Source organism: Felis catus, chromosome B3, assembly GCF_018350175.1.
Source record: "Felis catus isolate Fca126 chromosome B3, F.catus_Fca126_mat1.0, whole genome shotgun sequence".
Classification (NCBI taxonomy): Eukaryota; Metazoa; Chordata; class Mammalia; order Carnivora; family Felidae; genus Felis; species Felis catus.
The window spans coordinates 17,306,030-17,320,183 of NC_058373.1; the positions used below are offsets into that span (position 1 = coordinate 17,306,030).

The 14,154-nt window shown below is 44.3% G+C and overlaps 1 protein-coding gene across 3 annotated transcripts in view; it reads right to left on the reverse strand.

Moving 5' to 3' along the window:
- IGF1R (insulin like growth factor 1 receptor) overlaps nt 1-14,154 on the reverse strand; it is a 310,805-nt gene that overhangs the window by 164,567 nt on the left and 132,084 nt on the right. The window contains exon 2 of one of the 3 annotated variants that reach the window (XM_023254968.2): nt 2,306-2,425. The exons of the other annotated variants lie outside the window; for them this stretch is intronic. Coding sequence (XP_023110736.1) covers nt 2,306-2,372 — 67 coding nt within the window. The 5' untranslated portion in view covers nt 2,373-2,425. The remainder of the gene's footprint in view (nt 1-2,305; nt 2,426-14,154) is intronic. 3 annotated transcript variants of the gene reach the window in all.

Below are 14,154 nucleotides of genomic sequence, written 5' to 3' on the forward strand. Positions count from 1 at the left end.
GAGATGGCTTGTGCACAGAGGAAAACAAATCTAAGTTACTAAATAACAGCCCAACATCTGTCACCACAGATGCGCAACTCTGCACAGCCAACGATCCCTGCGTGGTGCTACCTGTCCAAATACAGGGTGACAGGTTTCCCTTCTCCCTGAGCGGGCTTTAGAGCAGTCATCACAGCTGCCTGGGAGACGGCCACTCAAAAACAGGCTACAACCACAGCCCGGGGGCCAGCGCCAAGTTCCCGAAGCCTCCGACGTGTTTCCTACCCAGCAAGGACATCAGGTGACTTCCCTGAAGAGGAAAAACTACCCTCAAGGCCACTGAGAAAGCAGGTGTGATGCTTAATGGTGCTGCTGTCGTGACTGTGGAGAAAGCCAGGAGCCACAGATCGTGACTGTGGGCACAGCGGCTCTGCCCCAACACAGGGGAGGGGGCAGGGCTGTGAAGAATGCGGGGGACCATCTCAGTCACCCCAGAGAAAAAGTGGAAGCAAACTCACCCACCCAAGACACTCCAGGATTGTGGCTTTGAGAGACAGGTCCCCTCTCGGGACTCCAACAGGATTCGTAAGTGAGAGTGTTCAAACAAATCCAGTGTGAACACACATTCCGCAAACATTTACTGAAGCTTTGGTAACTGACGCTCTGTCTAGGTGCTTAGGAGACAATCGTAAGGAAAACAAGAAAGATAAGATACCTGCCCTTGTTATGCTCATCAGTGTGTGTGTGTGTGTGTGTGTGGCCGGGGTTGGGGGTGGTAAGGGGAGACAGAGAGAGAAAATATACAAAAGACCTAATTATTAAGTAAGTAAGATCATATGTTAGAACATAAGTGGGGAAATCCAGATTGAAATCACCAGTTACCAGTGATGAGATCCCAGCAGCTAAGACCACGGAAGTGAAGACACAGTAGAGAAGTTATACTATTTGATGGACAAAAGTGTGAACATTACAATGTAAATTGCAGGATCACGCTATCTGTGTCCCTTCTGTTCCCCCAAGGATTCTCAGCTGAAGAGGGGTGCCTGGCACAGGTCAGAAATTCAGCACGCTTTTACTGAAGAAGTGAAATGTTTGCCCAGCAAGGTCCTGCTTCCGCAATATCCCTGGCAGGTGACTCTCTGGATAGGACGGGAATTTTTCCAAAGGTGAGCAGCTGGGGCTTTTACGACAAATCCCAAGCAAACCGCCCCCCCCCCCCCATACACACATTCTCCTCCAGGCACCTTTACAGTACTCCTGACCCACTGAGGGTCACAAAGGTCTACTCGAATCAGCCAGCACACTCGGTGATCCCGCCCTTGCGAGCACAGCACCTAACATGATGTCTGGTCACAGAGTTCACGTCTCCTGTTGGCCACTCTCCCCCTACAGAGACACCTCCCTCTGTGCTCGGCATGCTCATGGAGCAGGGCCGTGCCGAGCACTGATCCAGCTGCTGGGATACCCAATGGAGCACAGCCTGTCCACGGGCAGCAAACTTGAGAGGTGCAGTATCTTCAGTATTTTAGATATTCCAGAAGTACCTTATAAAACCTCAATGCCGAGCTGGTTATTTTACTTGCCAAAAGTAATTTAAGTAGGTGCTTCGTATTATTTAGGAAGAAAATGTGGACAATACAAAGAAAGGGGTTACCCCAAATATCTGGCATGTTCCATCTGGAAGAAACGGTTATAAGAAATAGCATATTTCTTAAAGTGCTTCTTTTTTTTTTTTCAACGTTTTTTTTTTTTTTATTTATTTTTGGGACAGAGAGAGACAGAGCATGAACGGGGGAGGGGCAGAGAGAGAGGGAGACACAGAATCGGAAACAGGCTCCAGGCTCTGAGCCATCAGCCCAGAGCCCGACGCGGGGCTCGAACTCCCGGACCGCGAGATCGTGACCTGGCTGAAGTCGGACGCTTAACCGACTGCGCCACCCAGGCGCCCCTTAAAGTGCTTCTTAAAGTTTCTTCATTAATTGAAGAAGCACATAATGCTAACATAATAATCTGTATATCATTAAATATTTAAGTTACTAATATATGTTCATATGTTTTTTAAGACGTAAAATACACGATTATTTAACCAAGCCTAGAGGACAAAGTAAAAATATGGCGGTACGTGAGTTAAAGGGAGTTTCAATGAGTCCTCCCCTTCCCACTGTCTTTCACCTGCTTTTCTAAACTTTGGTTAAATATGAACTTACCTTATAGCTATTCCCTAAATAATTTACAACTGCTATCATATTCAGGTTTTTTTCCCACTTACTTTATCTGTGGACTTGAGGGTTAAGTGTTATTACTTTTCACATAATTTAGTGCTTACCCGTCAGCAGATCCAGATTCTTCCTTAAGCTGACCCACAGTGAGGTTAAGGTCAAGGAAAGATTCATGACTTCTGGTCCAAACTGATAGCAACACGAACATATAAACAGTCAGGTCGTGGCTTGGAAGGGAAGGGAGAAGGTCAAAGATTACACAGTACGTCGTATACTGACGTCTATAAAACAAGGTTGAACACTCAGGGTTGACGTGGTGAGGGGTCAAGAGGAGGGGGGAGTCTTGCTTCAAAGACATACTAAAACCATCTCGTGATGAGAGTTTGTAGTCAATCAAGATCACTTGGTGTTTTAAGGGTCTCCCAGACGACTGTAAATGAGGCTCTGAAATTATTCCATTGTGAAACCCATGACTGATTTTGTCACAAATGATAGCAAATGTTAGTAGAGAAGTTTGTGGTCACTGTATGTGAAGGACAGGATTTGTGCATGTGTGTTGGAGAACATTCCTTGGGAAACGGAACTTTTCAGAGACACATCAGAATGCCTCTAATGGAGCTGGTCTGTTTACTGATTGATTTCCAAGACCGTTTTGTAAATAAAAACAGTAACCGGCCCATCCTGGAGAACCATTAGGCTGTTAACAGAGCTGTGTGGGAGGTATGGCCTTTGCCCTCTATCTCTGCTCTCTCCCTCCTCACACATAATCAATCTGAGCACCACCGCAGATAACATCTGCTCTCCGATACAGAATGTATCCTATATACCCATCCATTTTTAGGGAAAATCATCTCAGACAGCTGGCATGAAATCAATGTCCACCTGAAAAGTACCTCTGAGAGCCATCTAATAAAATCCAAAACTACGGCCATGAATCCAAAACTACAGAAGTCCAGGCTGGTTTCTCTAAATAAGCCAGAGAGAAATATTCGGTGTGTGACATTTTATAAACCCACAGCTGTTGAACGACGTCTTTCGGTTACAAAGCGGAACCCAGGGGAGACTGGCATTTTCACAAGAGCATTTCCTTTCTGGACGGGAATGCATACGATGCTTGTCATGGCCATTACCTAAGTACTGAGACTGGGTAATTAACTCACCATTGTGCACCTCGCTCAGTTCAGAAACCAAACTTTTACACCTGAAATCACTTTCCTTTCATGACCTTTCGCAGAAGTGAAGCTATTTAAAATCCTAGTGAAAAAATAAACATGCACGTTTTTCTGAACACTCCAGACTTATGGGTTCCAAAGATTCAAGGGTGTTCCCTCATTAGGATAGAGTTACATCTTTGCTGAAATAAAAGTTCTTAATGTAGCCTTTTGTGGGGCACCTGGGTGGCTCAGTCGGTTAAGCGTCCGACTTTGGCTCAGGTCGTGATCTAACCGCTCATGAGTTGGAGCCCTGCGTCAGGCTGTGTGCTGAAGGCTCAGAGCCTGGAACCTGCTTCGGATTCTGTGTCCCCCTCCCTCTCTGCCCCTCCCCTGCTCATGCTCTGTCTCTTGCTCTCTCTCTCTCTCTCTCAAAAATAAAGAAACATTAAAAAAAATTTTTTTAAATATAGCCTTTGCCTACAGATCTCTGGATGTAAATTGTAGACTGATGTTAATACAGTGGAAGAGTTTCGAGGCAGGGATATTTCCTTCATAAAATATTATGCATCAGAAGATGCATTCGAAGCTCTAAATATTTAGCGAAGGATAATCTGACATATTTACTAATATTTCCATCAAAAACAACAACATCTCAACTGTCATTTCAACAGTCTAGCTTCTTATGTTTTAGCATAGAGGAGTACTGGTTTGCAGTCTCTTTTCTTTTTTAAAAAGAAACGTGTAGTGACGGCCGCCGAAATCGGGAGTAACTTGAGCCTGTGACTTGAAAATCACAACTCAGCCCTATTCCTATAGTGATAAGAGTAACAGAAGCTTGTGATTCCTATAAGCTGGCTTCCCATAAGCCCTGAAACATTATAAGGCTTCCAGTTTCATGACAAACGTTTGAAAATGCTGTTAAAATGGGATTCATTTATTGACAACACAGGATTTTTTAAAGTACTCGTTTTTCTCTCCTAAAAGGAAGACGTTTTTGCTGTGTTAATGTTCACATCTGTCAGTGACTGACAACTGGATCTGTTGAGTAAACATTTATTCTTTTTGACAAAGAAACTTCACGTAACGTTAAACTCTTAATGGAATTTTAGGATGGAGTGCAAGGGAATTTGGAGTGACTTCACAAACAATAATATCTAATAGCACACACACACCCTGAAGGTTCTCTTCCAGTGGCCCCGGGGAACAGGCCAGCCTTTGTATCAGCATGGAACAGACAGGCTAGAGCTTTTCAGGAAGAAAAAAAAATCAATACAGCGATATACAATGGTAGACAAAGCTACACGTGTTTACAGAGTTTTAGCACATAGAAACATCCGGTTCAAAAGCCTGTTGAACTTGGATCGGTGTTGGGACTCTCACAGGAAGCAACCCCCGACAAAATATCAACTCTTATGGAACAAGAAAAAAATTCTTTTGTTTAGACACAGACTATCAGTACAAAATATTCAAAACCTTTCTTGAAAGAAAAAGTAAATTCAAGGAAATATCTAATCACTAAGAGGAATGATGACTGTTTAAAACTTGGGCCTTGGGAGTTTGGCCTTGCACCTGTCTCCACCAAAGGAGATTTAAAAAAAAAAAGACTGAGTTATAGTGTAAAATACACACACACACACACACACACACACACACACACGAAAGAGCCCATAATCTGCACCAGCCATAATGATCTTGGTATGGTAACCTGGGTAATATCTACCCACCAGAATTTAGCCTTTGATGAAAATGGTCACACATTGATAGCTTTTGCTTTAAAAGCCTCTTTCCAAACAAATAGACATCAGATCAAAATGCACATTTTAAAATTAGAAAGGTTTTGCCAACTTGTCTTCCATATTTCCAAAGACTGAATCTCACTCAGAAATCTCACTTGTGGATGCTCCTGTCTCTAAGATATGTGACAAGATCTCATAAATGCTCAGTTCATATAATTATGGGTATTTGTGTGGGTACCAGGCACCTTCTCTTCTCCCTGACACTAAGCAGCTACCATGTGAAGCCTTAGATTTTACCTTCAATACATTTATACTCATTTGGAGTCTGCCAATTAAACACTCTTTTGAATCAGTAAATAAATGCGGGAGGCCGATGCTGACAGAAGAGAGCCATCCGCCATTCACACCTTAAACCTAAATGTTAGGAAGGCAATCTGATTCAAATGTTCTACAGAAAGGGAATGGTGGGGGGGGGGGGTGGCGAAGTAACCTTAAACCCCGAGCCAACCCTTTCTACTTCACTCCCTGCTAGATGAGGATCTAAGTCTAGATTAGGTACTGGGAGTATTAGAGCAGATTTTCTACTCTGCCAACGTCCCTCTTTTCCTTCTTCTGCTTCTCCCCCTCCGAACTATCCCACTGAAACTTTCTATTTGTGTTTGTGGTTGTGTAAAATAGCTACCTTCTCTTTGTGCACCATTTCCATGCAACACAATAAATTACTGTGCATTATCATTAACCGTATCGCATGTGCCTGTGAATTTTAACTCATTCTAGCACTGTAATTCTGTTCACTAAGATACACCCAGCCTTTCCCCGTCACACAGCATTTTCTTCAACTTACAAACTAAAATGGAATCAGATATAATATGTGGTCTTCTGTGACTTGGCTTCTTTCACTTGGCATATTGTTTCCAAGATTCACCCATACGTTTTACTTTTCATCAGATGGCAAAAGGATCTTGTCCATCTGTGATACTAGGACTTTGGGTTGGAAAACTGTCCTGTTTCAGACCACAAGTGGTTACACGGTAGGTGGTCACAGACAGGGATGTTAATCTGTTTGAATAGTTCACTAATCTTCTTGGCTTCGTGCTTTTATGAGTAAAATTTAACACTAAAAAAAAGTAAACCTCCTACCAAGTTTAATAGTCAATAATAATGAATTAAAATACATTGTTAGAGGAAAAGACACAAAACAAGTTAGTTGTTGCTTCTTTAAGTCTTTTGAGATACCAGAGTAACATTTGTTGCATTTGATAAACAACATAACAGCTTATAACAAAAGCAACCACACCCAGAAGGCCTTCCTGGCACCATAAGAATATGATTTAAGGACTAAAAGAATGTGTTGTAACGTTATTAGTCAACAGTTCATTAGGCATTAAGTAATTTCTAATCAAGAACCCATCATCATTGAACCATCTGAATGTGAACTTGCTGCTACAAAACTTTCACAAAAGTTCTGGAAAAAGCTTCAGTCTAATGAAGGCTGAGGAATGGTTTTACTTTGCATGCAGTCAGAGTTATCTGACTAGGGGACATCAAAAAATATAAAAAGAAGGGGCACCTGGGTGGCTCAGTTGGTTAAGCATCCGACTTCAGCTGAAGTCATGATCTCACGGTTCTTGAGTTCCAGCCCCACGTCAGGCTCTGTGTTGACAGCTCAGAGCCTGGAGCCTGCTTCCGATTCTGTGTCTCCCTCTCTCTCTGCCCCTCCCCTGTTCACGCGCTCGCTCTCTCTCTCAAAAATAAATAAGCATTAAAAATATATAAAAAAAGAAAATAAGGGGTGTCTGACTGGCTCAGTCAGTAGAGCACATGACTCTTAATCTCATGGTCCTGAATTCAAGCCCCACCTGGGCGTGGAGACTACTTTAAAAAAAGGGAGGGAGGTGCTGTTAAAAAAAAAAAAAGAAAGAAAATGATTCTTTTTCTTCATGTTTACCAATATCCTTTTCTGCTTTTAAGCGTTACAAAGTAAGTGAGTTGAATACACATACTTAGGGAAGTAAGTGAAAACTCCATCATTTGATTAGCCTGACTACATAATTCAACAAGGAATGAAAAAAAAAATAGGTTTTATATGATGGTAGGAGTTTTATATTTGGGGTTAATGCTGCTAAATAGTTTTTTCTCCTTACCTCTGCAAGGGGAAGAAGTTAACACTTCTCCGCTTTTATATTCGCCCTCATGGCCCAAGACGGAAAGGTCCTACAGGGGGAAGAGACCAGGGAGACTAGAGGCTTTGCTGGGCCGATGAAAACAGCAAGGCCCAGAGGCTCTAGACTCCAGGACCAGCCTTCTTCGCAGGTCTCTGGACTCTGCCACACTGTTCCACCCCCTGCACCACGGCCCCTTTGCAAGGTGCAAAATGGATTTGAGACAAGCTTCCTCAGATATGCTCCCCGTGTCAGGATGCCTCCTGTGCAGGTCTGTCAAGGCCCTATGGAGAGGTGTCACCTTGAAGGACAGAGGGAGAAATGATCCTTGAGGCTCCTTCTCATGTTTTTTTTTTTTCCAACATTTATTTATTTTTGGGACAGAGAGAGACAGAGCATGAACGGGGGAGGGGCAGAGAGAGAGAGGGAGACACAGAATCGAAACAGGCTCCAGGCTCTGAGCCATCAGCCCAGAGCCTGACGCGGGGCTCGAACTCACGGACCGCGAGATCGTGACCTGGCTGAAGTCGGACGCTTAACCGACTGCGCCACCCAGGCGCCCCTCTCATGCTTCTTTTAAACCAAAGGACTGATGACCTTTCTAGGCAAGGACACAGCTCACCCACGTGCCCCCTTCACTTTATATTTTTCACCCCCTGGTACTCAGGCCCACAGCACCGCACCACACATGATGCTCCAAGATGCCAGATCTGCTGGGCCCCCTGGAACCCCAACCAGGCACGATGCCCCCTGCACTGCCAAAGCTTTCTGCTTCTGTCACCTGTCCCAGCGCCTGCCCCAACCCAGGTGGAACACAGCCACCTGTTCTGTCACAGAGCCTCCTCGGGGGGCAAAGTCTCAGAACGCAAGCCACAGAAACTCAACAGTTAATACGCATTCCCTCTGGCTAAGTCACAGATATTAAATGTTGGCAGATGGAGTATACCCAAAGCAAATCGGGGCTATTTTCAGTCTCTGAACTTTCTTTTTCCTCTGGGCCCCAGGAGCCCCTAGTCTGACCATCTCCCTCCAGAACCACCTCCCCCCCCCCCCCCCCCCCCGCAAAGCAGACAACACTCCTAGGGCATGAAAGAGCCCGGGGGTTACCCACCCTGGTCACAGGATTTAAGAACACATGCCCTGTAGAGCCTGGTTTATTTGTTCTTTATTAAACTGTAAGATCACCATCCAATTTGTAAAGCCCCTCCTCCACAGAAAAGGTTCAATGGCATCATTTTAGAGGCCCACTTCAAAAGTCACAGTTGCATGTAAATTACATTTGAGAAACATGTCACCTTCTTTGTAAGGCATGGAATTGTTAATATTCAAATGGGAGAACAAGGCCTCCTCCAAGGAGAGGACTAGAAGTCAGGAGCAGGGAGGTGGTGGGCAGAGGAAGGGGGGAAGACATGTCAATCACAGAATCTGGAATTGTGACATCTGGTTTCCTGAGAAATACACTATATATACATAATGAAAATGATCATGGTATAAATTAAGATTATGGTTTTCTGCCTTAAAAAAAAAAAAAAAGCCTGGCCAGCCGACATCGACCTTATCACCCCCATGGTTCCAAGTGGAAAAAAAGCGTCACAGACGCAATTGTACAGCTTAGAACAATGCGTTCTTGTAAACAGCGTGAGGGTTTTTTTTTCTCTCAAAGATAAATAAAGAAGGCATAACCTAGAAATAATATAACTACTTACGCACAACGAAAAAAGTTGGCAGTCGTGATCGGAGGTAGCCTTAAGGGTTTGCTTGTTTGTCTTTCCATTTTACAGAAAGGTAAATGAATAGGAAAGTGACCTGGAAAAAGTAAGCTACGAGCTCACGTGTTCACCTTGATCGCCGCCGCGGTCTTCCTTCCGAAATGTAGAAGGCAAAATGCAAGCAAGCAAGCAAGGAGCCACTGTAAGACTAATTTCTAAGTTAAGAGCTAGAAAAAAATAATATTTAACTGATTACCGAGCACAAAAATTCTTTAATTGCTTTAATCAACTCAACTGCCAGCAGTAACTGCTAAGAAACCACAGACCGTAAACACGAAGCCTACTGCCTTGCCCTGAACCTTGAAGATACCAAGCCAGGCAAGGGGACAGGGGGAGAGAGAAAATGAGTCTTCTGCAAAGATTACTGGGGCTGCTTCCGTCCAGGCCCCACCCGGAGCTGGATGGCCTACCTACCGGAGTGCAGGGAAGAGGACAGTCCCTCCCCACCCTCCCCAAGCTGTCAGGGCTCCTTGCCACGGGAGCATCCTCAGGGAGCCCCGGGTGAGGCCGCGCGGTAAACAAACGGTTTGCAGAGTTACACAAACTGCAAAGCCGACATCATTAGGTACATGCAACCAGGGAGAAGATGTCTCTGCAGAGGGAGACCTGCGTTAGATAAATACCTGAGAAATCCTTTAATGGAAGGGACGTACATTACGTGTAAGCAGACACTAGCACCTCCGAGGAAAAGCACGTACAGTGTGACAGGGCCCAGAGAACAGGAAGAGAGACCATGATGTGGAAGACAATGGAACTTCCCTCTGACCTTTCACTGGCCCCAGCTCCTGACTCAGGGACTGTCCCTCCAGGAAAAATGCCTGTGCCTCCGCATCTAACATCTTCCAGGTCCTCAACATTCCTCTGAACTCTGGGAGGAGAGCAGCCACGGAATCCACGCCGGTGGGCACGTTCCTTTCTGATTTTGGAAGTGGCATACAATCTGATGCTTTCAGATTAAGATGTGTCCATTCGGAGGGGGGATCAAACATTTGTTCCGCACAAAGCCCCTTGATGCAGCAAGGGTGTGGGCAGGCCACCCCAGCATTCTTCACTAATGTATAGCCATCACCAATCCCATTACCAAAAAGAAAACACCTAGGAAGGAAAAAAATACCCTAGCCATCAGCGGACTGTGACCTGAGGATACAGAGGCTAATCTGTCATGAAGCCCAGTGTGCAAACTGAGAACCCCACTGTCCCTCACAAAGATGCAGTCCTGAGAATCATTCCTGTTTTTCTTTGGCCTCCTTCTGGCCTCATCAAATTACATGTTCTCGCGCCACAAATGGCCTCCAGGCACATGTACAAAAAAGTACATGGAGCCTATTCAAAAAGCAGAGATATGCCCTTACCAGAGAGTACTAGCTGAGTATTCTAATTCTTTTCTCCTGAGCTGAGCATACCAGATGTACCTGGGGTAAAGGTGAGTGGTCATCTTTTTCAGGATCAACAGATAGAGTGTATTTGATATCTACCCTCTAAGGGTTCAAGGGTTCCACTAAAGGTGTGTGTGGGCGGTGGGGAGGGGGGGACTACTTAACTATATAAGCTTTGAATTTGGATTGTGAAAGGCAAACCTTTCTAGCCATTTTGCATTTGCTCATACTCCTTCACCTTCTCTTGGATTTAGTCAACCTGAAAATTTCACAATTTTGAGGTGGGTGGTTTTGGGAGCAATAGTATTTGCATTTGTTTGAGGGTGTTTTATTTGGGAGCACCGAGGGGGCACTTTCTACCCAAGCCATGTCAGGTCAGCAAGGAGTGGTGAGGACAGTGACTTAATTCTGCTCCGCAAGCCAGACAGATGAAGGAAAGGACAGAAAATGGGAGACAGACCTGTGTATCCACGTCAAGCTGGAGTCCCCTTGCTGAGGAGCTGGGACAAGGAAACCCTACGCAGGTCCCTCCACCCCCAGGTCTCATGACCACGTACTAACGGGTGCTGACGGATCCCGGGCACTCTTGTGGATATTTAAACCACACTGCAGGCTTAGGGAATGTCATCAACAACCAGAAATAGTGCCATTTCAATCCAGAACCCAGGCTCTGAGCAACCCTCAAGTGGGTGAGAAAGGTAAGGAATGCTCCAGGCAGGATCAGTTCTCCATGACTTAGGAAAAGATTAGGAGGGCAACAAAAGCAGGGAGAGGGGTCACATTTCAGAAGTGACTCTCACGGCCCATCTCTCAGACCTTCGATGGTGCAGGCACTTGCTTGATCATCTGGTGACCGGGGAAATGGCCTGGTTCCTGGCCGGAGAACAACGTCCTTCCCCAAACCATTCTAAACTGGCCCTAGGAGTGGATATATACACACAAATCTGGATTATTTTTCCCCAACACAAATAAGAGAGAGGGTTGTTTTTTGTTTTTGTTTTTGTTTTTGTTTTTTTTACCATATTAAAAAGGGGCGCCTGGGTGGCTCAGTCAGTTAAGCATCCAACTTTGGCTCAGGTTATAATCTCAGGGTCCGTGAGTTCAAGCTCCATGTCGGGCTCTCTGCTGACAGCTCAGACCCTGGAGACTGCTTCAGATTCTGTGTCTCCCTCTCTCTCTGACCCTCCCCCACTCATGTTCTGTCTCTCTCCATCTCTCAGAAATGAATAAACATTAAAAAAATTAAAAAAAAATAGTCGCCATGGAGATCACCCATGTTCTCAGGTCCCACACACTAAGACCAAGGTGCTTCCCTTCAGTGAACACCTTTCTTTCAAGATCTGTTCAGAAAGGTTGAGAGGTATAAAAAAGATGTTTAACTCTATGGCTAACAAACCACAGAGTAAGAACTATTTGCAACAATGATAATTATTCTCAGTCTTGTCAGATGAGCCAAGGAAACCATGTTGCACCTTCAAGATGCCCTCACCTGGCTCTGTTCTCCTCGCCTTAAACTGGTGTTACCTGGACAGGGCTGCAATGAACAAGACCTCGAGTTAGGTCACGTGCTAAAAAATCTAACACTCATCCATACACCTCAGCAACATGCTTCGGATGCCTGCTTTAAGGAGGCTGTACTTGCCGAGGCCTACAAGTGCTTGGGATTTCTGGGGCAACCCTGGACCATGCACAGTGACCGAAGAGTAAGAGAACTAGGGTAAATTGAAAAACCAGCCATGATTAGATTAGGCAGCCAACCCACACGTCAGTACACCCAGCCCAGCGACTGGTCACGGAGGTGCGCTTTATTTGAAGGAAACCCAATGCCCAGATTCCAGATTTACCATAAAGATCCATTACTGGCCATCTCATATGGTCAGATCTCCTGCCTCTTTCCCTTCCTGCCTGGGGCACAGATCATGCCAGCAGAAGGGGAATCAACACAGGTTGCTGAATGTTAACGTTAATAGTATAACGTAGCAGGCTAGACTGCTTTACTCACATTATCTAATTCAATCCTCAAAATACCTTGAAAGGCATTTATTTATTCCCATAGTACTGACGAGGACTCCAGTCAAGCTCTGTAAAAGCCCTTGGAGCTACAAAGTCTGTTGGATCCCAAACCCCTATAGGACTGATTAACACCATCTCCTATAATTAGTATCCAAATGTACAATTTGCCACCCTTTCCCTGTAAGGACATTATTTTGAACTCTGGATTACCTAGCACTGAAATCTGTGACTATATTCTAGTTGTGCTATTACCTGATGTTCCCAAATGCAGGGCACACACACAACTTTCATGTGCTGCCGTGGAATAGGAAACTGTAACATCTGACAGAAAGAAGGATGAAGAAACTCACAGTTCAAAAAGAATCTGCAAGTACCTGCCTGGGTACATTCAATTCTTGCTACAAAGTAGATATACAGTGTACTGTTTCCAAAAACAGCCTTTACATAAGAAAATTAGATTCAGTTCCTTGTAACAAGATGTCATGCTGATGAGTTGGAGGTTAATTACCAGAAGACAGTAACCAATCAAGGCAAATTTCAGTTGTAAAACTGGGTTTTAAGATTGTAATCATAAAATTACAAGCTACCAGGAACTAGGAACTACTTACCCTGTTTAACTGCTTGCCCCTTTCCAAACACACACACACACACACACACACACACACACACACACACACACATACACACGTGTGTGTGTGTGCGTGCGCATGTATTCTTTTCAGTTTAATCCAAGTCATCAAGAAACTAGACACATTATAAACTTTCAGTTTCAAATGGTAAATGTTTAGAATTATAAAAACTCAGGTAAGAATGTCTATACATTAGACCCCGAACTACAGCAGGGGATTAAGTATGAGTGAAACTAGTGTAAAAAGCTCAACAACATCATTAGTATTTTGGCCAATTCTGATCACCTAGGTTGGTACCTCATCCTGACACTGTTCTTTCTAGAAGTAAAAGGAAAAAAAAAAAAGATTGTCACAGATTCTATACTCCCAAATGGGGCAGGATTCCCCTAGGTGTCTTCTGTTTACTGCAATGAGAAGAATGCCAGATCTCTGCACCATGTATAAACTAGTCCCCAAGGTGGAGAAAAACTTCTTATACCTAAAAACTGAATTTAAATGCCATACTGTTTGTGACAGACCAATCATAAAGTGTATGTGCACACAGTATGTAAATAACTTCTATCTTAGGAGGAAGGCAGGAGTTTGAGAGAGAGAGAGGTTTAAATATATATAAGCTGACTTTGTTTTTAATGTTTTTATTTATTTTTGAGGCAGAGAGAGACAGAGCATGAGCAGGGGAGGGGCAGAGAGAGAGGGAGACACAGAATCTGAAGCAGGCTCCAGGCTCTGAACTGTCAGCACAGAGCCCGATGCGGGACTTGAACTCACAGACCACGAGATCATGACCTGAGCTGAAGTCGGACGCTTAACTGACTGAGCCACCCAGGCGCCCCTGTATAAGCTGACTTTGTGACAAAAGCACTTTCGGGGAAATAACAACAGTATGCTCCACAAAATTCACCAAGTGGTTCCTCATAAAAACAACAGGAGTTTACATCACCTGAACATACAGTGACTTCTTCAGACTAGATTAAAATTAAATGCCATCACAGGGTGGTAAGGCAGTTGTTGGTACTATCCAGTACAGGAAAAAGTTTTGAAACAGAACTACACTTTATCTTTAAGAAACAGAAGGTTGCATTTCAGCTTAAAGTTAAAAAAACAAACAAACATGGAA